This window comes from Balaenoptera musculus, chromosome 20, assembly GCF_009873245.2.
Source record: "Balaenoptera musculus isolate JJ_BM4_2016_0621 chromosome 20, mBalMus1.pri.v3, whole genome shotgun sequence".
In the NCBI taxonomy this organism is placed as follows: Eukaryota; Metazoa; Chordata; class Mammalia; order Artiodactyla; family Balaenopteridae; genus Balaenoptera; species Balaenoptera musculus.
In genome coordinates this window covers 51,020,366-51,045,340 of record NC_045804.1, presented here as the reverse complement: position 1 = coordinate 51,045,340, position 24,975 = coordinate 51,020,366, and the positions used below count along the sequence as shown (strand labels likewise).

General features: G+C 47.8%; 1 protein-coding gene across 1 annotated transcript in view; it reads right to left on the bottom strand.

Moving 5' to 3' along the window:
- DNAH2 (dynein axonemal heavy chain 2) overlaps nucleotides 1-24,975 on the bottom strand; it is a 94,689-nt gene that overhangs the window by 31,285 nt on the left and 38,429 nt on the right. Inside the window, exons 20-47 of the mRNA XM_036838348.1 lie at nucleotides 24,636-24,810; nucleotides 24,065-24,228; nucleotides 22,252-22,413; nucleotides 22,049-22,152; nucleotides 20,870-21,026; nucleotides 20,636-20,718; nucleotides 20,365-20,545; nucleotides 19,842-19,980; nucleotides 16,965-17,182; nucleotides 16,648-16,749; nucleotides 16,192-16,317; nucleotides 15,557-15,667; nucleotides 15,059-15,247; nucleotides 14,510-14,613; nucleotides 14,220-14,409; nucleotides 13,508-13,688; nucleotides 12,644-12,771; nucleotides 12,162-12,314; nucleotides 11,752-11,877; nucleotides 4,578-4,796; nucleotides 4,217-4,334; nucleotides 3,868-4,004; nucleotides 3,213-3,350; nucleotides 2,965-3,123; nucleotides 1,364-1,516; nucleotides 1,094-1,185; nucleotides 566-764; nucleotides 189-413 (exon numbers count right to left, since the gene is read on the bottom strand). Coding sequence (XP_036694243.1) covers nucleotides 189-413; nucleotides 566-764; nucleotides 1,094-1,185; nucleotides 1,364-1,516; nucleotides 2,965-3,123; nucleotides 3,213-3,350; nucleotides 3,868-4,004; nucleotides 4,217-4,334; nucleotides 4,578-4,796; nucleotides 11,752-11,877; nucleotides 12,162-12,314; nucleotides 12,644-12,771; nucleotides 13,508-13,688; nucleotides 14,220-14,409; nucleotides 14,510-14,613; nucleotides 15,059-15,247; nucleotides 15,557-15,667; nucleotides 16,192-16,317; nucleotides 16,648-16,749; nucleotides 16,965-17,182; nucleotides 19,842-19,980; nucleotides 20,365-20,545; nucleotides 20,636-20,718; nucleotides 20,870-21,026; nucleotides 22,049-22,152; nucleotides 22,252-22,413; nucleotides 24,065-24,228; nucleotides 24,636-24,810 — 4,233 coding nt within the window. The remainder of the gene's footprint in view (nucleotides 1-188; nucleotides 414-565; nucleotides 765-1,093; nucleotides 1,186-1,363; nucleotides 1,517-2,964; nucleotides 3,124-3,212; nucleotides 3,351-3,867; nucleotides 4,005-4,216; nucleotides 4,335-4,577; nucleotides 4,797-11,751; nucleotides 11,878-12,161; nucleotides 12,315-12,643; nucleotides 12,772-13,507; nucleotides 13,689-14,219; nucleotides 14,410-14,509; nucleotides 14,614-15,058; nucleotides 15,248-15,556; nucleotides 15,668-16,191; nucleotides 16,318-16,647; nucleotides 16,750-16,964; nucleotides 17,183-19,841; nucleotides 19,981-20,364; nucleotides 20,546-20,635; nucleotides 20,719-20,869; nucleotides 21,027-22,048; nucleotides 22,153-22,251; nucleotides 22,414-24,064; nucleotides 24,229-24,635; nucleotides 24,811-24,975) is intronic.

Genomic DNA, 24,975 nt, shown 5'->3' with positions numbered 1-24,975 from the left:
GAGGAGAGTTACTAACAGGAATTGATAACCTAGGAGCCAGATGTCTGGGTCCTGAGAAAGGCAGGACGCTCCTGTGTGGGGAGGAACATAGGCTTACAGGATTCTATCCTGGGGTCCCAGAGGAGCGGAGACTGAACCCATCATGGGCAGGAACGGAGGCCTGAAGAACAAATTCTCGGGATGCTTACTCGAATGTACTTGATGGTCTGCTTCGTTCGATCATACCAGAAGCCATAGTCAATCCAGAGGCGAATCAGCTCCAGGGGGGGCTGGGACCCAAACGTGTCCTTAGCTGGCATATTTAGGTCATCCATGAAGGTGATCATGCTTTTGCCTCCAAATGGCACATAGACACCCTTGGTTCGCTTCTCCACCCTGCTCTCAATGATGCTCTGCACGTTATTGGATGTGGTCTGGTGAAAAAGGCACAGAATGAATGCTTGGGTCCCCCAGGAGAAATACGGGGTTAGAGAGGAGCGTCGACCAGGCACTTGGATCCCAAGGGGGAGCAGAGGCAGGGAAAGAGCAGGGAGCTGGCGGCCTGGCCCTGGGTCCTGCCACACACCTGCGCAGACATGTTGACAGTGAGCACTGACCACTGGCTGGAGGGCAAGGACTGCAGGACACTCTGAGCGATGGACGTCTTTCCAGTCCCCACGGGACCCACCAGCAGGACGGGGTTCTGGTTGGCCACCAAGGTGCTCACCAGGTAGTTGTAGCGGACAGTGTCAACGGTGGGCACCATGATCTTGTAGAAGGGGAAGCTGGTGGGGAAAGGGACTGTGTCTCAAGATCGTGGCCCACTGCTTTCTAACTCCCGCTTCCTTCTGCCCCCCAGTGTTTATCTTCCTCCGGCATCACCACTCTCTAATCACCAAGCCTGCCTCATGCGGGGCCTGGGGGTCAGGCATTCTCCTGAAGGACCCTGTCCCATTTCCTCTAGATCCCGCTTCCTGCACTGGAAAGTCACCTCTGCCTTGGGATCCACCCTCTCTTCCCATAGCTCCCTTTTGCACCCCTCTTTTGCTCTCTCACCACATCTCCCACCCACCGCAGCCCCAAGCCTGACCCACCCCCCAGGCCTGGCTCTCACTTTGGAGGGTAGCGCCAACTCTTAGGGAGCTTCTCCTCAAATGATGTCCAACTCCGCATCTTGGGGTCCACAAAGTACTCGTACACTGTGTCCTGAGGAGGGAACGTGTGGCGGGTTACCAAAGCCTTCCTTTAGCTTTTCCCTGCCCAGAAAAAGTGCTCACAGACCACTGGGCAGAAGAAAGAGAGCTGGGTGGCAGGCTGAAGCTCAAGAAGAGTCTAAGGATCAGGGATGCAGAAAAATAGGGCAGCTGGGTTTGAGGGCCCTGACCTTGTTGGGGAAAGTGCCCTCAATCTCTCGGAGGTAACTGTCGATCTTCTTGCGGCCCTCCTCATCCACGGAGGCACACACAGACCAGATCATGCTGAACACAAATGTCAGCTCTACCATGGAGACAAAGTTCTCACCATCAGCTGGGTTCACCTGGGTGGAAAAGGAGAAGCGGAAATACCGTAAATCTATAAGAGATGGAGGCGTCTAATTGTGGTAGCTCATCACAAAGGCTTAGAGTTTCCCTCCCTTCCTGGTTCTGTTTGGAAAACCATATGGCTGTAGATAAAGCTAAATCAAAACATTTAAATAAACCTACTAAGTTACAGAGACACGGTGGGAAATTGTGTTGAGGCTCCACTGTCTACCATATTGAATCCAGAGTCCTTAGTCTGTCCTTCCAGCACACACACATCTCACCATCCTCTTCTCGGGGTCTCTGCTGCAGCGAAGAGGGGTTGTAACGCCGCCAACACCATCCACCCATCACCCACCCTGCCCAGTGGGGACTGACTCGTGTGTCTCTGTGTTTTTGCAAAAGCCATTCCCTTTACCTAGACTGCCCTCCTCTCTTTGTTTTGTTTATCAGCGTTCTTCCCCCTACCCAGGCCTCCTCAGCAGCTGGGTGCCACTGACACTATATTACTGGCCTTTTCCCCTATGTCATTTTGCAACTTCACCTACATAGTTTTAATTTATATTAACCGTACCAGGAATGACACATACTGTTATAGATCTTAATTGTTATATAACTTTATATTAATAGTTGAGTGATCTGGCAATGTCCTTAAAAACAATATGAACCATTTCTAGGCAGTGATTTAATCTCAACAGAAAAATACCCAATTTTGGTCCTTACTCCATAATTCTAAACCAAACAAAATTTTTCTTAAATATCAGTTAATCTGAAAATTTCTAAAACCCCTCATCAGATTAGATGGGGAGCTCCTCCCAGCAGAAACAGTATCCCAGGGTCTTCCCTGGCAGTCCAGTGGTTAAGACTTCACCTTACAATGCAGGGGGTGTGGGTCCGATACCTGGTCAGGGAGCTAAGATCCCACATGCCTTGCAGCCAAAAAAACAAAACATAAAACAGAAGCAATATTGTAACAAATTCAGTAAAGACTGTAAAAATGGTCCATATCCAAAAAAAAAAAAAATCTTAAAAACAAACAAAAAAGAAACAGTATCCCAAGGCCTCACAGATTCCAAGACTTAATATTTAATTTTTGAAAGGATGGAGAAATGAGGAACCAAATAAACTATCCTCAGCTCCCAAATATGGGTAGGAAATTACAGTGAGACCCACTGTGTACTATATCTGATTTAGAGTCCTTAGTTTGGCCTCCCAGTGTGCATGCACACGCGTGCGTGTGAGCACACACGTGCACATGCACACGCACACACGCGTGAGCACACGCATGCACACACGCACACAGGCACGCACACACACACCGCTCGCTGCCTCCACGGTTGGTGAGGGCTCCCCTTGGAGTCTCTGCTCCACTCAAGCCTCATGTTCCAATTGTGTCTCAGACACACCGTTTCCCTGAAGTTGTCCCGGGAGGTCGAGAGCCCTTCCTGCCCTGGTCCCCCCTCACCCCGTTCTCCGGTGTGGCCAGGGCTGAGTACAGCTTGCAGAGGGAGATGATGCCGCTGTATTCCGGGAGGGGCACCAGCTCGTTGCAGTTGTTCTTCTTAAAGGTCAGCATCTTGTTGATGAACTTTTCGAACATGCGCTGAAGAGGCTCTGCCTCTACCTGGAGTTGAATAAGCAGGGGCTCTGAATTATTCCTGTGTCCCCCCCAGGCCCCGCCGGTTCCTCTCCTCTCCTCCATTCCCTTCATACCTTTGGCCTCTTCTCCAGCCATGACTGAACATAGGGCTTCCAGCCCAGGTCAGCGTAGTCAGTGTACACCATCCCGCAGCGAGACACGGTGGCTGGGGAGGCCACTGCCAAGTTTTCCACTTCGAACAGGAGAGACACCTATGGATATACTTGGTCAGAACCTTGTCTTTCCCTCAGTAATAAAAACACCCAGAATTCTGATGCCCCAAGGTGTCTCTACTGAGTACCACGTGTGGCAGGATGAATAAAGACCTAAGCTTTACAAATGATTTGTTCGTTAAAAGAAATCAGGGTTTATTCAAGGTCATCCTTATGAAAAATCACTCCCTCGCTCACATTGCTTGAGCGGGTGGGAAAGGGTGGGCTTTACAAAAGCCCACGAATTGTAACTCTGGGTGCACAACGGAAGGTCATCCCTCATATGTCAGTGGCAATGAGGCTGCCTCAGTCCACACGGTGCGCCCTAGTACACAGTTTTTTCTATACAGCTGTCCTCAGCGCCTGTGGTAAGATGGGCATTTCTTCTTCAGTCACAGGTTGCCCTGAATCCAGGCATCCTCCTCCTGGGCGTCCCTATAGAACCTCCTCTTCTTGTTGGACGCCCCTGCTCTTCCCCTCAGCCCTGCCCCGGGCCCTCCAGTTTCCACTCCCTAACCTGCTCAGGCATCGCGATGCGCTCTCCATTGATAAGGGTCAGCACTTTGTTATCGTCCATGACAGAGTTCATGCTCTCAATCCACAGTGTGTCCACAGGGCCATCGAAAAGGATCCACTTCTCATCCGGCTTCTCGTCTTGGTCGGAGGTGGATGATAAGGAAACCAGAGCTTCGTTACCCAGCCCTCCCTCCACACTCATCTCCCTGGAGACGCAAGCAGTTGCTTCCTGGTGATCTCCACATTCCCCAAGCACTTTTTCCCCCAAAATGAGCTTTCTATCCCCAGACTGCCCACCCCCGCAGGAGATTTAGGCATCTGCTCTCCCTGCCCCAAGATCCTTTGGGTACCTGCACAAGCCGTCCGCATGACACTGGACAGGACGCCGTCTGTCCATTCATTAGTGTTGAGGTCATATTCCCCATACAGCTCCCCTAGGGACAGTGCCTTAGGGTTCAAAGGGAACTCCTAAAAATGACACAGGAAGGGGGCTTTGAGCTGCCGGCTGACACAAATCCCAAGATGTCCCTTTATTTCCAGCCTCCCTTTATTTCCAGGTATTTGTATTTGGCCCCTGTCTCTCTCATCCTTCCCAGGCCGCCCTCCTGGTCTGCACCGCCCTCCCAGACACCTACGCATCCCTGCCCCCAGCCTCACTGTCTTCCTGCTACTCAGGTCTCCTCCAGTGGCCCCACTGTCCCAGGTCCGTACTCTGACAATGTTGAAGTTGGGCTCTCCGGCGCGGCACAGGGAGGACAAGGAGGACTGAAGAATTCTCCACGAGGCAGTCTTGCCGCTGCCTGTGCAGCCCACGATCATGGTGGAGTGGCGGGAGTTCTTGGTTTCATACAGCTGGATAACCTTGGTGAGGGTGAACGGGGTGGTCTGCAGGCCCATATCCCGAATCTCCTGCTCAATGGTCTCCCGCAGCTGAGAGAAGGGAAAATACAGGAAGCAGAAGAAAAAGGGTGCTGCTTGTAAAGGACTTTCAAAAGCTCCCCGATACCCAGAAGGATAATGTGCAAACCATTAAAAATCGCACCAGGGGGCTTCCCTGGTGGCACAGTGGTTGAGAGTCTGCCTGCCAATGCAGGGGACACGGGTTCGAGCCCTGGTCTGGGAGGATCCCACATGCCGCGGAGCGACTGGGCCCGTGAGCCACAATTACTGAGCCTGCGCGTCTGGAGCCTGTGCTCCGCAACGAGAGGGGCCGCGATGGTGAGAGGCCCGCGCACCGCGATGAGGAGTGGCCCCCGCTTGCCGCAACTGGAGAAAGCCCTCGCGCAGAAACGAAGACCCAACACAGCCAAAAATAAATAAATAAATAAATAAAATATTAAAAAAAAAAAAAAAATCGCACCAGGGCCCTTTGCACCCTGGCAGTTGTTTGTTCCTTGGGAGGCTGGCCAAGTGCAGAGTTAAGAGATTGGGCTCTGGAGTCAGCCAGCCTGGGTCCCCAGCTTTCAGCTATGTGAACGTGAGCAAGTTAACTTCTTTGAGCCTCAGTTTCCTAATCTGTTAAATGGGAGTAATGATGGTACTTCCCACTTAGGGCTGTTGTATTAGATAAGATAGTCAATGTAAAACACAATGTCTGACACGCAGCTCTACACGTCTTTTCTAATATCATTCAACAAATATTTATTCAGCCTCTAAAGTATGTGCCAAGCAGTGTGCTGGGTGCTGAGAACAAATTAGTGTTCATCCTATCGCAGAGCCCACAGTCTGGTGGGGGAGCCAGACATTAAACAAATCATCACCTAAGTTAAAAAGACGAAAACTCAAATTCAAAAAGATACATGCATCCCAATGTTCATAGCAGCACTATTTACAATAGCCAAGACATGGAAGCAACCTAAATGCTCATCAACAGATGAATGGATAAAGAAGATGTGGTATATTTATACAATGAAATATTACTCAGCCACAAAAAAGAATGAAATAATGCCATTTGCAGCAACATGGATGAATCTAGAGATTATCATCTTAAGTAAGTCAGACAGAGAAAGACAAATATCACATGATATTACTTACATGTGGAATCTAAAAAAAATGATACAAATGAACTAATTTACAAAACAGAAATAGACTCATAGACATTGAAAACAAACTCATGGTTACCAAAGGGGGAAAGGTGTGGATAAATTAGGAGTTTGAGATTAACAGATACAAACTACTATATATAAAATAAACAAGGACCTACTATATAGCACAGGGAACTACATACAATATCTTATAATAACCTATAATGGAAAAGAATGTGAAAAAAAATATATATATATAAAACTAAGTCACTTTGCTGTACACCTGAAACTAACACAACATTGTAAATCAACTATACTCCATTAAAAATTTTTAAAATAAAAATGAAAAATAAAGAAATGCTTATAGAACCATGACCCATGTGGGTCCCAGAAGAGTGTGACATTTTTAAATACACAGCCAATGCAACCAAATAAGTTCAAACAAATGCAAGAGTTTACTTGTATCTCTCAAACACCACTAAGAGGCCTCACCCCTACTACTTCCCTCCACTGTCTGAGAATTAGTTGTATTAGCATGTTTGGGTGTATTTGTGTGTATGTGCGTGTTTAGCATCATGCCAAAAGTTTAAAATGTCACATTTTCTATTTACTCAGTTTAAAATATCCTGTAATTTCTTCTTTGACCCATGAGTTATTTAGAATTGTATTGCCTAATTTCCAAACATTTGGAATAATCATATTTTGTTACCAATTTCTAGTTTAATTCTATTGTGGTCAGAGATCATCCTCTGTATAATTTTCAATCATTTGAAGTTTATGAGACCGCTACTTAATAATCCAGCACACAGTCAATTTTGGTAAACGCTCCATGCATACTTGAGAAGAATATGTATCTGCAATTATATGCATATAATGTTCTATGTGTGTCAGGTCAAATCTGTTAAAAGCATTCAAATCCGTATCTTTTAAAAAAATATTTATTTACTTATTCATTTTATTTTTGGCCGTGTCGGGTCTTAGTTGTGGCATGCGGGAACTTTCCCTGCGGGGCACAGGCTCTTTGTTGCAGGGCTCGGGCTTCTCTCTAGTTGTGGCGCGCGGGCTCAGTAGTTGTGGCTCGCGGGCTTAGTTGCCCCGTGGCATGTGGGATCTTAGTTCCCTGACCAGGGATCAAACCCATGTCCCCTGCATTGGAAGGCAGATTCTTAACCACTGGACCACCAGGGAAGTCCCTCAAATCCGTATCTTTATGGATTGTTTTTTCTTTTTTTTGGCCACACCACACAACTTGTGGGATCTTAGTTCCAGGATTAGACCAGGATTGAACCTGGGCCACGGCAGTGAAAGCGCTGAGTCCTAACCACTGGACTGCCAGGGAACTCCCTTTATGGATTTTTTTATCCACTTATTTTGTCAATTTCTGAGAGAAGTATGTCAAGATTTCCCCCTAGGGTTGTGGATTAATCTGTTTCTACTTTTAGTTCTGTCGATTTTGTTTTATGCGTTTTCTAGCTCTATTATTAAGTGCATACAAATTTAGAAAGCCGTATCTTTCTGGGCATTGGCCCTTTTATCATTATGAAATGTCCCCCTTTATCTTTAATATTCTTCTTGCCATAAAGTCTACTTTGCCTGATATCAGTAGAGTTAACATTGTGATCAGAAAATGTGTTCTGAATAAATTCCTTTGAAATTTTGGAGGCAGATTTATGACCTTTACATGGTCAAGTAACCTAAATATTCTATGTATGCTTGAAAAAAATGGTTATTCTTCAGTTATTGAGTGCAATTGCTGTCGATGTCTTGATTAACTCAAGATTGATTGTGTTGTTCAAATCTTCTTTAACAAAACTGATTTTTAGTCTGCTTGGCCTATCAGTTACTGAGAGATGTGAAGAGCACCACTACGACTGTAGATTTGTCTATTTCTCTTTGAAATTCTGAAAAATTTTGTTCTATTTATTTTGAGGCCATATTATTAGACGCATGCAAATTTAGAATTGTATCTTCCTGGTGAATTGAACTTTTTATTATTATGAAGCGACTCCATTTCTGGTAATTCATTTTGCCTTAAGATCTATGTTGTCTGATATTGCTACCCCAGCTTCCTTTTGATTAGTGTCTACCTGATGTATTTTTCTAGTCTTTGACTCTCCACCCTTTGTCTTTACGTTTTACGTGTGTCTCTTGTAAACAGTATTAAATATTAGTATAACAATGTATACTATTCAATACATGATTATTTTTCCTTTCCTGCACAACTTTTTGGTTTTCCCTAGGGGCTAATAGTTGCTCTGGTTTTTTGTTTGCTTAGTTTTTAATATACTGATCTTTAACTCAACTCCAAACTCTGCCAGTTGACTAAATCTCTCAAAACTTTTATTCTCATCAGGTATCGATTTCCTCTTCTTAAAGAAGTCTAGGGACTTCCCTGGTGGTCCAGTGGTGCCGAGTCCACCTTACAATGCAGGGGACGTGGGTTTGATCTCTGGTCAGGGAACTAAGATCCCACATGCCACGGGGCAACTAAGCCCACACGCCAGAACTACTGAGCTCGCATGCCTCAACTAGAGAGCCTGCGTGCCGCAAACTACAGAGCCCACGCGCTCTGGAGCCCTGGAGCCCACGCGCCACAGCTAGAAAAGAGAAAGGCCCGTGCGCCACAATGAAAGATCCCGCACGCTTCAACAAAGATCCCACGTGCTGCAACTAAGACCCAATGCAGCCAAAAATAAATTAAATAAATAATAATTTTTTAAAAATCTTAAAAAAAAAAAAAAAAGAAGTCTGCCTGAACCTTCAGATTTGCTTCAGTTTGGATTGGCTTCTCTCTTTGTCTGGTGCACAACTGTCATCCCTTGTCCTCTATCTTCCTCTTTCTTGGACTGCTCCTGCATTGTGGTAGAGCACATCCTCTGGTAGCTTTCTGAGGAAAGGATGCAGTGGAGGTAATTTTTTTTTTTTTTTGAGAGTCTGCTTGTCTGAAACATCTCTGATCTAGCTTCCTATGTGACAGGTTGTCTGGGTATAGCATTTGAGGTTGGAAATAATTTTCCTTCAGAATGTTGAAGGCTGCTTCATTGTTTAAAGAGCCAATATTGCTATTGAGAAGTCCAACATTCTAATTCTTGATCTTTTGCATGTCATCTCTTTTTTTTCTCCCTTTTTGGAAGTTCGTTAAATCTTCTCCTTTTCCTAGTGTTTTAAAATTTCACAATGCTGGGCCTTGGTAAGGATTTGTTTTATCTATTATGTCATGCATTTATAGATCCTTTAATTATGGAAACTTAGATGCTACAGTTCTGGGGATTCTTCGTGAATTGTTTCATTACTGATCCTGGCCTCCTCCATTTTCTCTGTTCCTACTTTTTGGAACTGCTGGTATTTCAGTGTTGTCTTTCCTAGACTGGCACGTGAATCTTAATCTCTTTCCCGCTTTGTCTGCTCTGCTCTATTCTCCGGAATATTCCTTTTCCAATAGCATTTCATCAGTATTTCATGGATACAATACCTTAATCTTCTCTCTGAGTATACTAATGATAGATTTTTTAAAAAAACTTTTCTTCTCTCGGCATTATCTATTTTCTCCAATTTGCTTTTTCCTATTTGTTTTGGCTGCTTTTATGTTAGAGGTCTTCCTCAGATGTGTGGTGAGCCTTGGTTTTCGGCTCATATATAAGGGTGGAGGACTAAAGAGATGAATGGAAGCTCTGAGTGTGTGAGTGGGGCCTGTAGACTGTGAGTGTCACTGTAGATGATTTATCTGGGACTTTCGTTGGGAAATTTCCATTGTCGATGTCTTGTTCATTCCTCTTGGGACAGAGAGATTCCCCAGAGAGAACTCTTCCAATTTCCTGTCTGGCTGCCGGCATTCTGGGGGCTTCAGAGAAGGCTAAGGGTCTCAGCATTCAATGTGTAAACATTCACTTAATCCCCATTTTTAATAGAGTTTTCTCCCACCCTCAACTATACCATGTGTCCCCCAGACCAGAGACCTACTATTGTTACCCTCTAGTCTTCCACCAAAGTGAGAGAGGCACGGCCAACCAGGGTCGCAGAGAAGGGGAGACCTGCTCCCAAGACTGTTTGCCTCCAATCCTTCTCATTTCAGATACACCTCCTTTACTCACTCCCTCCACCTACTCCCAACTCACAATTCTCCCCACTTCCAGCCTCTTAGGTTTGCTGAGTAAGTCACAGCTTGATTCATTTATTTCCCATGTCACAATTTTGCTGTCATTGCCTCTCCCATTCTCCCCATCCTTTCAGGTATAGATGCCTTATTTATTTGTAAAAATCTCTTTCGAGTAGTTGTAGCGGGTTTTCAAAAGGAAACAAAATTGTTTTTAATCCACCTTTTTACCTGGAAGTCCTCTCTGTGAGTTGCTGGATTTTTAAAATTTCAATTATAATATTTTTTCATTTGTAGGAATGCTGTTGGTTCTTTTCAATCCTACTTTGTTTAGAAGTCTCTTGTTCCTGGATCACAGTTTCAAGCTTCTCTCTTGTTTCTTTATTTTTATTTATTTATTTATTTATTTTGCTGTGCTGTGTGTGGCTTGTGCTTGTGGGATCTTAGTTCCCCGACCAGGGATCAAACCCTCGCCCTTGGCAGTGAAACAGCAGAGTCCTAACCATTGGACCACCAGGGAATTCCCCTCTCTTATTTCTTTAAACATATTAAATTTAGTTATTTCTAGAATTCTGTGCTGATTATTTTCCATGTTTGAAGTCTTTGTGGATCTGATTCTGCTGTTCTGTTGTCCTTTGGCATCCCATTCACAGTGTCTTGTTTCCTTGTGTGTTTTGTGATTTTTGACCAGAAGCTGCTCATTTTCTTGGATTTTTATGAGAATTCTTTGAGGCTTAAGTTGAAGCTTCATTATTCTAGAAATAATTTGCATTTGCTTCTGCCAGTCACTTGGGGGAGACACTAACAACCTGGAAATACTTAAAATTAAGTTCTAAATTTGAGATGTGGGGCATTACACAGTAAAATTAATTATGACCAGAAACCATGTGAGGGCTGACTTGTGGTTAGGAAATCTCAAAGGAGATTTTGCCCCTTCCTCTCATCATCAAAGGTCACGACAAGCATGTTCCTTTACTGCATGGACCCTCCTCAGTGGTGGGTTTCTCATTTTCCCACTTACTGAAGGTGTTTTCCTTTGTGGACGGAAGTTTATGCATGACTGGGTTTTCTGTTATACCTCAAAATGTGGGCTGCTTTATCTCCTACCCCCAGTGCCTTAAGTTCAACAAAAAACTTTCGGGGAGAGAGCCAGCTTTCTCATTCACTTGCCTCCCTGCTTTTACTCCCCCTCCTCATCCCAGAATTCTTTCTTTCTTGCCAGTTTAGCAATACATTTTAAAAGATGTATTTTTATATTTTTATCCAGCATTTTAGTGGTTTCAACTGAAAGAATCATTCAGGGTATCTAAACTACCATACTGCCAGAGAAGAAAATTCCTACACTTTCTAAAATTCTCCTTCCCTGGCCTCTTCCATCCCACTCCTCTCATATACCAAAGAGCTCCTAGCAGTCTCTCCTCAAAACTCCCTGAATGAGGAGAGAAGTAGAGACAGGAGAGGGCTACCAGGTAGAAAGTAGAAAGGCCAGGGGATCAGCGGTCTCAGTGAAGTCAAGGAACTGATGAGTAGAAGTACTTGAGCTGGTGAGTCAGGGAGTAGGGAGTTGAGGTGAGAAAGTAGAATGTTTGAATAGGCCTGTATGGCTTTATAGATAAGGAAGCCCAAAGAGAGGCCAACTGTGTTGCTCAAAGTCACAGCCAGTGAATGGACAGCTAGTGAAGGGCAGAACAAGGCCTGGAGGCCAGGTGTCCTGCTTCCAGACCCACATTCACACGTGAGGTCAGGGAGAGTCTTGAGGAACAAATACCTTGCCGTAGTCAATGACCGGCAGCTCGATGCTGGGGAATAGATCTTGCACGATGGCATTGAAGAGTGGCACGTCCACTGAAGTTAGCTTGGCGATGTTCATGTCTCTCATCGAGAGCAGCAGAACCTGAATGGGAAAAGACAGAGACTCAGGCTCGCGGAGCCAGGGCCGAGGTACTCATTAGGCCCTTCGTCTCCAACTGGGTGAGAGGCAGGAGCTAAGAACAATGGATACATCTGAGCTAGTCTTTAGTGACAGGACAGGTGGAATTCAGGCAACACCTGAGGGGAGGGGCAGGAGGGTGGGAAACCTAATCTAGCGAAAAGTAAGAATCTCAAAAACTTCAGTGAAAGGCGCATAGGACCAGTGACAATGGAGGTTAAGGTCCAACGGTCGTGTCCTCAATCTACCTCTTCATCAGACAGATCCGGCTGCAGGCGGCGCTTCTTGCCAGCGCAGTGCAGGAGGGAGGTGAGGGCACGTAGGCCAAAGTCATAATGGTCCTGTCTGGAGAGCTGCTGCACGGCCAGCGAGTAAAGTGTGTACACCTTCTTGGCCAGAATCTGGAGAACAAAATAGAGGAGGAAACAATCCATCTCCCCACCAATCCCTCTGCTTCATCTAGGGACAGTTACAGATCCAAGAAGCTAGGTCCCAGGACTTGGAGCAGCTGGGAAGTGCTCTACGGACAATCCTAATGAGAATATCCTGTGAATCGTGCCATCAAGGACTAGTGACACCGTAGAGGGGAGACCTCCCTCCATATCCTACTGACAGCCATGTAAGTTCCTTGTAGGATAAACTGATTATGAGGCCTCCAGGGGGCTCTTCGGTCCAGAGAATAATCACGGAAGGGAAATAAAGTATTGGAGACAAGAGATTATCAGAATACCTTGCAGTTGCCAAATCCTTCCCCAAAGAGAATGATTTCTGCAATGAGGGTAGAATCGGGCACCACCATGGCAACTGGACGGAACATGGATTTAAGATTATCAGGAAGCTCTGTGCGACCAGCATAGCCTGGAAAACAGTGCCATTTATTCAGAATCCATACTGCTTCCCAAAGACCTACTTCCTAATCAGTCCCATTTTCCCCATCCCCAGCTCCATCCCTAACTCTCTCCCCAGCTCCAACTCTGAGACCTCTTCCTTTCTCATCTCAGCCCTGGCTCTTCCCACACCACTTTGCTCTTCTTTCCTACCCCTGGTCCTTTCCTTAACCTTCTGCATGGCCCTGATTCAAACTCAAATCACAGAGCTGTCAAGTTCCCATCTCTCCAAGTTCCATGTATAACTCACGTTAGTGCTAATGGAAATCGCACCTGTTTATCTGATTCTTTCAGTACCGAAACCCTTTCCTGTTTTCTCCTAGTTCCTTCCCCCAGAGCTGTTCCCAGGCAACAGTAATGAGAGACCCTAGGCCCTGCACTTTGGGGGAGATTCTCCCATTCGGCAAAAGGGATGGCAGACAGACCAGAACTCTGGGAGCTAGTTCAACAAAAGAAGATGGCTAAGCACTTTAAAAGACTAGGGCTACATATATGCACGCAAGCTGTTATTAATCCCTTTAGGGAGAACAGTAAGATTGCCACCACTTCTCCCAGAAATGTGTATGCTTATCCTTCTCTCACACTTTATGGTCTTTAGCCACATTTCACTCGGCTAAAAATACTGGCAGGGGTGGGGGGATGCACAGTTATTTGCCCTGAACACTCAGTTCTCCCCCCAGGAGCCCCATCCACTCCCAGGCCCTTACCAGGGTTCATGGTGATGAAGATCCCACAGGACCACACCAGATTTATTTCAAAGCCCTCAAAATAGAAGCGGGTGAGGCCGGCAGCCAGGGCTGAGAGGATGGACAGGATCTGCTGGGCCACCACGGATAGCACTTCCACGTTGATGCGGTTAAACTCATCAAAGCAGCCCCAGGCGCCCATCTGTGGGTGAGGGGGAGTCGCTGGGAGCAAGAAAAGTACCCCCAGACTGGGAGAAACTAAAAATTGTGACTAACATATTCTCTCTGAAATGTTTGGATAGGAGCAGCAGCCTCTAAAATGAATGTGTGTGTGTGCGCGCACGTGTGTGTGTGTGTGTGTGTGTGTGTGTGTGTGTGGTGGAGGGGGCCCCGTAGCACTGTTGTGGTTTCTGGCCAGAACTTTCCATCAGACAGGAAGGATCTAGGGGAATGCCTGAGAGGTGTGGGTGGGAAAGTGACCAGGGTAGGGAACTTGTGGGTGTTGAGCGCCTCCAGTGTGCATGAGTTATTGAATCCTTACATAATCTTGTGATTTTGCAAATAAGCAAAGTGAAGCTCAGGGAGGCACAGGGACTTCCCCAGTTGTAAGAACTAACTGAGGCGATGCATTGTCGTCAGCTACGAAGCACTGAGCCAGATCTGGGTTTCGGCCGATTTTCTGGAACTAAAAGATACTGAAGGGGCCTCCTGGCCAGGCTGGCAGGACGCTCACCTGGGCCAGGCCTGAGTACATCCGGCCCATGGACTTATAGTCCAGGCCCTCAGAGCAGTTGACCACGATGACATAGATGCCGAGGGCCTTGCCCAGGTCCTTGACGGTCTCGGTCTTCCCTGTGCCTGCGGGACCTTTGGGGGATCCACCTCGATGCAGGTGCAGGGCCGTGGTCAGTGTCGTGTAACACCTGGGGATGGAGGACAGGACTCAAGCCGGACTCCTGGAAGCCTTGGTTCGGCATTCGCTGCCCCTACCCCAAGCCCCTTGTTCGCCTCCCCATGGCCGACCTGTCTGTCAGCGGGGTGATGACAAGCCGGCCAGAGTTACCCAAGTACTCATAACCATACTGGAACTGTGTGTTGGTCTGGCGGATCATACAGTCATCGAGATCCTAGGGAAACAGGGCAGAGTAAGAGAGGGGCGGGCTTGGAGGAAGACACAGAGCTGCAGCGATGGCTGAGAGGAGGGCTGGAAGCGGCAGGGGAGTTGCAGGGAGAAGACTGGGGGCTCCTTTTAGAGTTAGAAGGAGGGACGGGCTTACGACCAAGACGGGAACTGGGGGTCACGCTGCACGTGTCCAGCCCAAACTATTGCAGCAGCTGCTTGGAGTCTTTCTGAGTCCCGATCAAGTGACACCCAGAGTGGGCACTCCCTGGAAAAGTGCCACTTGCCACTCCTTACTTGGCAGATTCAAGAGAGAGTTACGAGCTGGATTAGGGTGCTGTGATAGGACTAAGGGTTGGGTTGGGATATTACTGTATTTAGAGAACATGAATTTAGTTAAAGCATTAGGATCGGGTTTAGGGTACAGGAGTGGGAAGATGGCCCTTCGGCACCTTCTCCCAGTAGAAGCGCAGTTGGCTGAGCCAGTCGAAGGAGCTGACATCCATGAGGCCACTCTTATAAAGCTTCTCCAACACGTCCCGGGCGTGGACTTCTATCGTCACCAGAGCCACAATTTTAAGGCGCATGATCTTGGTCAGGTTCCCCCTGATGGCTTCCGAGTACTTATTCAGTATTGACACCTGTGGAACGAGGTGCCAGAGAAGGTGGTGGCCCGAGCAATGCCACCAAACCCTAATCACGCCTCGTCCCAGCATCATTCCACATCCAACCGCAATGCTGACCCCACCCCCACTGCAGCTCCTGGCCCCCAACATCAGCACAGGGAGACGTACTTCTGACCCACCCAACCTCTTCTTGCTGGACACCTCCCATAATGCACCCTCGTTCGGACCCTTTCCCACCAGCTCATCGCTAATTCTGACCCAATGTATTGCCCTCTCCCTCCAGCTCTAACTCCAGGCCTCTCCTATCCTGGCAGGGCTCCCCACCTGCTTCTTCTTCATGACCTTGAGGATTTTCTTGTCTCCCCGCTCCTTAGCTGTCAGCAGGCACTTGGTGACATCAGCTGTCCACTGGATCTGACTGGCAGTGATCACCACCTGGGGCACGTGTAGAGGCTCTATTCCAAAGCCCTGTCCCTGGCCACACACACAGCCCGGCTCCCAAAACCCAGCTTCTTCTGGGACCAGGTGCTACTCCTCTCACTATGCCTAAACTGCTCTGAAGGATGGGCACGTGCCCAAGTCAGGAGCTAAGGGTCCGCGGTGCAGGCTTCCGGGGCCACAGCCCAGAACAGGGGGCAGGAAACCTGCCTTTTGTGCGACTCAAGATTCTGTCCTTAGGGACTTCCCTGGTGGTCCAGTGGCTAAGACTCCGCGCTCCCAATGCAGGAGGCCTGGGTTCCATTCCTGGTCAGGGAACTAGATCTCACATGCTGCAACTAAAGATCCCACATGCTGCAACTAAAGATCCCGCATGCTGCAACTAAGACCCGATGCAGCCAAATAAATAAATAAATAAATATTTAAAAGGAAGAAAGAAGAAGAAGATCCTGTCTTTACACTGGCTGCTTCCTTTCGGCTCGGCCCTCCTTGTTGCCTCATTTCCACTGACCCCAGCTCACCTGGCCAGCCCACTCCTTCACCCACTTGTCCCTCTTGTTAAGAAACTTCTTGAGGGCCAGGCGGCAGTTCCGGAGAAGGTCCCGGAGGGTCACCCTCATGGTCCGCTCCACATCGCCAAGCCAGGACTGGGGGGAGGTGAGAACAGGATGGCTCGCCCTCAGGGCCAGAGTCAGGAGTCCCCAGAGTGAAGGTGCTTGGGAAACAGGACTCCGGGGCTTTGGGGCCCAAGAGAAGAGCAGGAGCTGGGCAGCGGCCGGCCTGCGTCCCGGAGGGAAATGGAGACTAGGGGGCAGACTGTCCGACTTTCGGGTGCAGGGTAGAGGTTAAGAGTTTTAGGAATGGCAGGCGGGAGGGCAAAAAGTGACTAATATCCCTTCACAGAGATGCCCTCTCCTCACAGAGCCAAGCAAACTTAGAAGAGTCAGCTTGCTTCTTAGGCCCTCGTCGCAGCTCACCTCCACAGGCCCTTCTAGAAGTACCGAGTGGAGGAAATCGACATATTCGCCGTCGCCCGAGAACATTCCCACCGCTTCCCATTTGCTGCTGGGTCCCCCAACCTGCAGAAACAGGAAGCTCTTGAGCCCTTGGAGGGTAATTTCTGCTCCTCCCCCCTCCCCTCTATATTACCAATTCTAGAAAGTTCTGTCCCAGATACCCAGAATCATTATATCCCCCTCCTGCTGGGAGGGCACAGTCCCCTCCGAGGCCTTGAACACCTTGACGTCGCCATCCCTCCCCTGCCCTCCTTCGCATCATGCCCACCTCTACTGACCTTCTGCATTCTCAGCAATTTGATGTTGTCAAAGCATTTTTTGAGGTGTGGCTGCACAGCCTCTGGGTTGCGGGACTGGCCCAGAATCTCCAGGAGGTCATCATTGGACAAGAAGTAGAAGCGGGGGAAAATATGGCGCTTGGTCTCTAAATAAATATCCAGAGACTTCTGGATGTCTTCCAGGATAGTGTTCATTTCTATCAATGTGTCCAGGAGGCCTGGAGAGGAGAACAGTGAATGATATTTGGTGGCCCTTTTACCATTGCCCTGAGTAGATCTGGAGCCTCCAACTATATCCACTTTGCCAGCTCTTGAGTATTGGGGCACAGACTGCCATATGGTTTTTGGAGGCAGATGCAGTGTCCCCAGTCACTCTTTTCCCATCCTCTTCATTAATTCATTATTAAGTATTCATTATACACTATTGTACGCATTATACATTATGTATTAATTATACAATTCCATTAATATAACTACATCTCCCATCAGTCTTTTCCCACCAAAGAAGTGGGGCTCTGCCGATCATCCCAAGAGCTTCTGAAAATTAGAGCTTGTTCTGCACATAAACAGTTCAACAAGTTAAAACATTAGATTTGGGACTTCCCTGGTGGTGCAGTGGTTAGGAACCCGCCTGCCAATGCAGGGCACACGGGTTTGAGCCCTGGTCCGGGAAGATCCCACATGCCGTGGAGCAGCTAAGCCCGTGCGCCACAACTACTGAGCCTGCGCTCTAGAGTCCGTGAGCCACAACTACTGAGCCCACGTGCCACAGCTACTGAAGCCCGCACCCCCTAGAGCCGGTGCTCCACAACAAGAGAAGCCACCGTAATGAGAAGCCCACACACTGCAACAAAGAGTAGCCCCCGTTCACCGCAACTAGAGAAAGCTTGTTTGCAGCAACGAAGACCCAATGCAGCCAAAAATAAATAAATGGAAAAAAAACCATTAGATTTAAATGCATATCACACGCACACAATGAAAGGGGTCTGCAGTCACTGGGGTTGCCAGTGTCCCTCCTGACAGAGCAAGAAGAGCACTAGAGGGAATTCCCTGGCGGTCCAGTGGTTGGAACTATGAGCTCCCACTGCAGGGGGCGTGGTTCCGATCCCTGGTTGGGGAACTAAGATCCCACAAGTTGTGCGGCGTGGCCAAACAAACAAACAAACAAAAAGAGCACTAGATTGGGAGGCAGCCGATGGCCATCCAAACTGCGGCTCTTTCACTTAATTAGCACGTCAGTTAACCTCAGGGAGCTTTTACCTCTTTGTAAAATGGTAATAAGATCCACCTCAAAGAAAAACTCGAGATATAAAATAAAATGTGTTCATATTTGTAGGTTCTTGATAATGTTCGTTTCCTCCCAGCATTAGATTTTGATTAGCTTATCTCCTGGTCTTCCAAGTTTCTAGCTTTCTGAAGAAAGCATGGATGTCATGGAGTCTGAACTCTGAGGTGACCCTCAGACCCTCAAGTAAAAAGCCTACAGGCTGTTAGAACCTTTGAGCGACCACCTGAGTGGCCCCTGGAGACCACAGGGAGACCCGGTAGCAGTGGACAACACAGCTTTGTTCTGTGTGTTCAACGAAGAGATGACTCTGCTTATAAATTGTTCTAAAATGTAATTATGTCAATTATCTCAAATATTATTTCTAAAAAATTCATATTGTCACTCAATTTTGCACGTCCTAATACTTATATTTTACCAGAGTAATTGAATAATAATATTTTTTGATGTGTATACTTAAGGTTCTTGGGAAAATGAAGAATTGTTAGATTGGCCCTTGGCAAAACAAAGAGGTCCTCCGTACCCCATGCCAAAACTCTTCTCAGGACACGCACTGTAGGTACCCATCGCCAAACATGACTCCCTGATTCTTTACCCCAATCGAGCATAATCAACCAGACCTCACTATGTGTACATCTCTCCCCCATCCCCTTACCCAATCCCCATGCCTACCAAAATGTCTGCATTAAAGACTAGCTAATCTGATAAACCAATTAAAGTCAAGGTAATAACAATAGCTCATAGTAACCAAAGATTTTCTCTGTGCCATTTAATGTGACAAGGGCTTTACTTGCATTATCTCATTTACCTGCATCATCTCATCGAATGAACCAGCTAGAGAAGAGTGATTCCTCGATCAGTGTTTCTTGAGGCACAGTACTAATAATTGAGCACTAACTTTATGCCAGACACTGTACTGAGTGCTACATACTCCTCTATTATCCTTACAAAGACCCTGAGAAATAGCTATCATTAACCCCACACACACTACAGGAGAGGAAACTGCAGTACGGAGGAAGCAAGCTGCCCAAGAGCACATAATCGGTAAGGCATGAGTCAGATTTTGAACTCAAGTCTGTCTGATTCCATAGCCCATCCTCTTAACCATTATATTGTACTCTGCTCAAATATGTGTGGAGTTTAATTTACGGAACTACTATTTAATGCTTAGAAGAGGTGGTGGTGATGGTAGGACAGCCAGGTGCAATGGTCAATCTTTCAGTAAATGAAGAATGTGGGGCTTCCCTAGTGGCGCAGTGGTTGAGAGTCTGCCTGCCAATGCAGGGGACATGGGTTCGAGCCCTGGTCTGGGAAGATCCCACATGCTGCACAGCGACTAGGCCCGTGAGCCACAATTACTGAGCCTGCGCGTCTGGAGCCTGTGCCCTGCAACAAGAGAGGCCGCGATAGTGAGAGGCCCGCGCACCGCGATGAAGAGTGGCCCCCACTTGCTGCAACTAGAGAAAGCCCTCGCACAGAAACGAAGACCCAACACAGCCAAAAATAAATAAATAAAATTAAAAAAAAAAAAAGAACGTGGCCATGACTTCACATACATATAGCACCAGCTGAGGTTACGTCAGGGATCAGACCTGGATAGTGGGTGCTCCGGAGAGCATTGGGATCCTCGTTCATCCGGTCCATGATGTCTTTCCAGTTGCCATTGACTTGGTCAAATAAGCCTGATTCATTGGGCAGCTGCTTGCGGATGTCCTCTCCTAGGAAGATATTCTGAAGGGCCAACAACTGGCGTGAGAGGCTGTTTCTCACACACTCTCCACACTCTGCTCCCTGCTCTCAGACCAGGACTGACAGGTGAGGAGACGATAAAGAGCATCAGAACCAAAGGGCAAGATGCTCAAGTTCTAGAAGGAAACTTGGGATTGGGAGGCCAGGTTTGTGGGTCCGAGAAGAATAATGGAAAAAGAACAAAGGCTTTTCAAGGAGGGGGCTGAAGATGAGAGGTAATAACCAAGAGTCAGATGCCTAGGTCCCAGATGAAGAATGGCTTTAGAGGTGGGAAAATGGGGTCGATAACAGGGCAACTATCTAGGCCCTATACAAATAAAGGAGTCAAAACAGCAGGTAGGGAGAGCTCAGGCAGAGAATCCTGACCTCTAGGTACATCCACTGACGCTGCACTGTGAGCACCACCTCAATAACTTCCAAAATGAGGGAGAGGCAGCGTTCCCAGTGGTCTACATCCTTCGCAAAGGCCTTGACGAAACGAGATGCCTTCATGGTAGACAGAGACACCTGGTTATCTTCCAGCGCCTGAAACGCTTCTTCCGTGCCTCTGCGGTGGAAGGTATCAAAATCATAGTCTAGCCCCATCAGCCAAGCCTCGGTCCCCACTCTGCAGCCCAGGTCACACAGCCCTGTCTACCTGAGTCGGTGATGGCCCTTATCCTTGTAGGGGACTATGTCTAGCTGAATCACATCCCAGGTCTTGGCAATGTTTTGTAATGCCTGCGGAAAGAAATTGGGGAACAGATCAATCAGGTATTTAGCCCCCAAGGGTAATAGGAGCTGGGAGGGGCCATCAGATGATGAAAAGCTGGAAGCCTTTGTTCCAGGAAGCTTAGGAAATGAGGGGCCATGGGAAAGGACTCTGTCATACCAACTCTATAGCCAGCTCTCTGGTTGCTGAGGCAGAGATCTCCCCAATTTTCTCCACGTGCTGATCCATCCCAAGCTCCACGATCTGCTCCAAGGTGAAGCGTTCAGATTCCTGATCAAACTCCCGTTGGACCTCGTCCCTGACCTGATCCCAGTGCCTGCAGCCAGGGGCAAAAGGTCAGATCAGGACGCTGGAGCACGAGAGCCTACTGGAAAGTGTCAGCATCGCTCCCCAGTGGCTTTCTCCCACTGGGATATTATGATTCTGTGTATTTATTAATTCACGATTCAACAGATATTTACTAAATAGCCTCTAAAATACAATCTTAGGCACTGTGGGGAATACAGAGATTGAGGTGCTGACTCTCTGGAGAGGGAGTTAGGACGGATGATTGCAGGTTCACTACAGATGATGCACTGGGCCAACTGCTTTACATGTACCATTTCATTTTAAAGCCACTCTATAAATGAGGACCATTCTATACATGTTATTCCACTTACACATGCAGAAACTGAGGTTTAGAGAGGGTAAATAACTTAAGCAAATAAAGCGGTTAGGTGATACTTAATTGCATAATACTTATTAGTGAAGCATCGCCAAAAACATTATGTTGGAGGCAATACCAAAGAAGTAAAATTACTTACTCCTAAATGAATAGATAGATAATTATTAAAACACCATTTATAAAATAGTTTATTCTAGCCTCCATGGTTTCAAAGCCCTCTTCTATCATGTGATAAAGTCCAGATGCACTAAAAGAGGTAAACTTGAAAAGCAAAATTATAAAGTATGAGAAGAAAGTATGGAGAGAGTGTGTTTACAGCTCTGGGGTAGATGGGGTCCTCTTAAACAAGGCACAAAAGCAAAACCCCTAAAGGACAAAAGTTAGGCTTTGGGCTACAACATGCAAGCGTCTGTAGGACAGAAGACGTAAAGCTTAGCTCTGACAGACAACATAAATTGAGGGGAGACGGAAGGGAAAGAGCCAAGAAGGCCGGAGAACCCAGGACAATGTGACAGACAGAGGACGGCGGTGGGCTCTTGGGAAGCCTTCTTCAAGGCGTGTGTTGGTGAACAGAGGGGCAGAGAGAGCTAGGAACGCCATGGAGGGGACAACCGGGAGAAGCAGGTGACGGCCAGGCCAGGGGGCGACCCCCAGGAGCCGAGGGGCAGCCTCACCGCTCTCGAAGGGCGGGGTTTCGCAGGTCCGAGATGAGAGGCATGGTCCTCTTGAACTGCTCTATTTTTGAGCGAGTGGTTTCAATAATCTCCCAGTTTCGGTCCTGAGTAAAAGCGAGAGGCGTCGAAGACCTGACCATCTTTCCCACATGGCCCCTTCCTCAGTCGGCCTGCCTGCGGCCCCCCACCCTCTCCCCACACACCTTGTACTCTTTGGCCAGTCTGGTGAGGCGGCGAAACAGCCCGTGCGCCATGGTCTCCATGGCTTCCGTCTGCAGGGTCAGGAACCGGCCGGTCTTCCACTGGTTCCAGTTTTCCTCCCAGTCTCGGGTGATCTCCCAGACTTGCTGCAGCGCGTCCAGCTCCTTCGTGGCCAAGAGCAGACAGGTGCATTGAGTGATGTGACTCTCGCCCTCCTCCTCCCCGGCAAACACGCAGGGCCTCTCCTCCTCTCATTCTGAGAAGCTCTTCCCTCCTGGCAACATACAGCTGCCTCCTCAGTTCACATTTTTTTCCTCTACTCTCTTGCCTTAAGAGCGCCTCAGGGAACAAGCACATGAAAAGATCCTCAGACTTCCCTGGTGGCACAGTGGTTAGGAATCCACCTGCCAATGCAGGGGACACGGGTTCGAGCCCTGGTCCAGGAAGATTCCACAAGCCGGGGAGCAACTAAGCCCGTGCACCGCAACTACTGAGCCCACGTGCTGCAACTACTGAAGCCCGCGCACCTAGAGCCTGTGCTCCACAACAAGAGAAGCCACCGCAATGAGAAGCCCGCGCACCGCAACGAAGAGTAGCCCCCACCCGCCGCAACTAGAGAAAGCCTGCGTGCAGCAATGAAGACCCAATGCGGCCAAAATAAATAAGTAAATAAATAATATTAAAAAAAAAAGAAAAAGATCCTCAACATCATTAGTCAGTAGAGACATGCAAATCAAAACCACAGTGAGATACTTCACACCCACTAGGATGGCTAGAACCAAAAGTAAAGGGGGGGGCATGCCGGCAAGGATGTGGAGAAGTAGGGACCCTCGTACGCTGCTAGTGGGAGAGTAAAATGCTGCAGCTGCTGTGGAAAACAGCTTGGAGGTTCCTCAAAACGTTAAACATAGAGTTACCATATGATCCAGCAACTCCACTCCTACGTACATACCCACAAGAATTGGGATCGGGAACTCAGACAAATACAAGTACACGCATAGTCACAGCAGCACCACTTACAGTAGCTAAAAAGTGGAAACAATCCAAATGTCTATTGACAGGTTAATGGATAAACAAAATCCATACAATGGAATATTATTCACCCATAGAAAGAAATGAGATACTGACACATGCTACAACATGGATGATCCTTGAAAATACTACACTAAATGAAAGAAGCCAGACACAAAAAGTCACATATTGCATGCTTTCCTTTACCCAGAATGTCCAGAATAGGCAAAACCCATGTTCAGCTGATCATTAAAAACCACAGGAGTTAGGGACACCAACCCTCTATGCAGTCAAGAGAATCTGTGTATAACTTATAGTCTGCCCTCCACATCCGCAGTTCATCCATATCCATGGTTCCCCATCTGTGGATTCAACCACAGATTGTGTAGTATTGTAGTATTTACTATTGAAAAACATCCGTGTATAAGCGGACCTGCTCAATTCAAACCCATTGTTGTTCAAGGGTCAATTGTAAGTAGAAAATAGATTAGTGGTCGACAGAGGCTGGGAGGAGAGGGAATGGGGGGTTACTGCTAATGGGTATAGGGTTTCTCTTGGGGGTAATGAAAATGTTTTAGAATTAGAGGTGATGGTTACACAACATTGTGAATGTACTAAATGCCACTGAACCGTTCACTTTAAAATGGTTCTTTTGTTACCTGAGTTTTCCCCCCATTTTTAAAAAAAGCTCCTCGTGTACCCATCTTCCTGGCCCCGGTTGTTTTCCCAGGCAGGTTGGGACCCACTCTCCTGCCTCCTACCCCCTACCCTTGGTCACCACGAGGGCCTTGCTCAGCACACCACCTTCTCCAAGTTCTGCAGGTCCTTGGAGGCTGGCTGCTCGATCTTGAAGATGCCCAGGTTGGCACGGAGATTGTTTTCTTCCTCCCGCATGGCGTTCAGCATGGCCCGTACGTGGGCTATCTGCTCCAGGGCCGCCTGGTGCCCCACGTTGCTGGTGAAGGGGCCTGTGGGGAGTCCAAGGTGAAGTTCAGATTCCCACTCAAGGCCAAGGTCCCCTGAAAGGCCACTGTGGCTTGCCTTCCTCTCTGTGGGTAAATCTCACTTCTCTCCTCCCACAAGGGAAGGAAAACAAGAGGGAACGCATTGAAAGAATGCATTGAAACTACTACCTGTGGCTCGAGAGTCAGAAAAGGGTAGGGCATGAAAAGTCAGTGCAAGAAAACTGGAGAGGCTATGAGCTGGGCTGCTGCCTTCCAGCCAAGACTCAGCGACAACAGGAGTGTCACCGACAGATGTGCCAGGCTCTTTCCCTGCTCAGCCTTGTCTGCACCCTTCCCGGGACGGGACCTAGGCTTTGAAAGGCTGGGTCAAGACAAAGGGAAAGTCAGGGGAGAGGTTGCGAGACGGGTACCTTTGAATTCAAATTCCTCCAGAAGATTGTGTGCTTTCTTCTTGAAATCGTCAGCTGAGTGAATGAGGCCTGTCTTGAACTTCTCCTTGTGCCTCTTCAGCATTTGTTCACTGTCCAGCACAGCCTGCTGGAAGGCGACCCACTGCCCGCTGAGACTGTCCAGCATCTCCAGCACCTGGGGACATCACAGAGTGGAGGTGACCCACGAGCAGGAGCTCTGCCCATCCCACCAACACTTCGAAGAACTCTTTTCCGATCCTCTGGACCAGCATCTGTGTCCAAGTTCCACATGCAATGAGGCCCAAAGAAATCAAGCAGTTGCTGGGCCTGAAAGAGATCC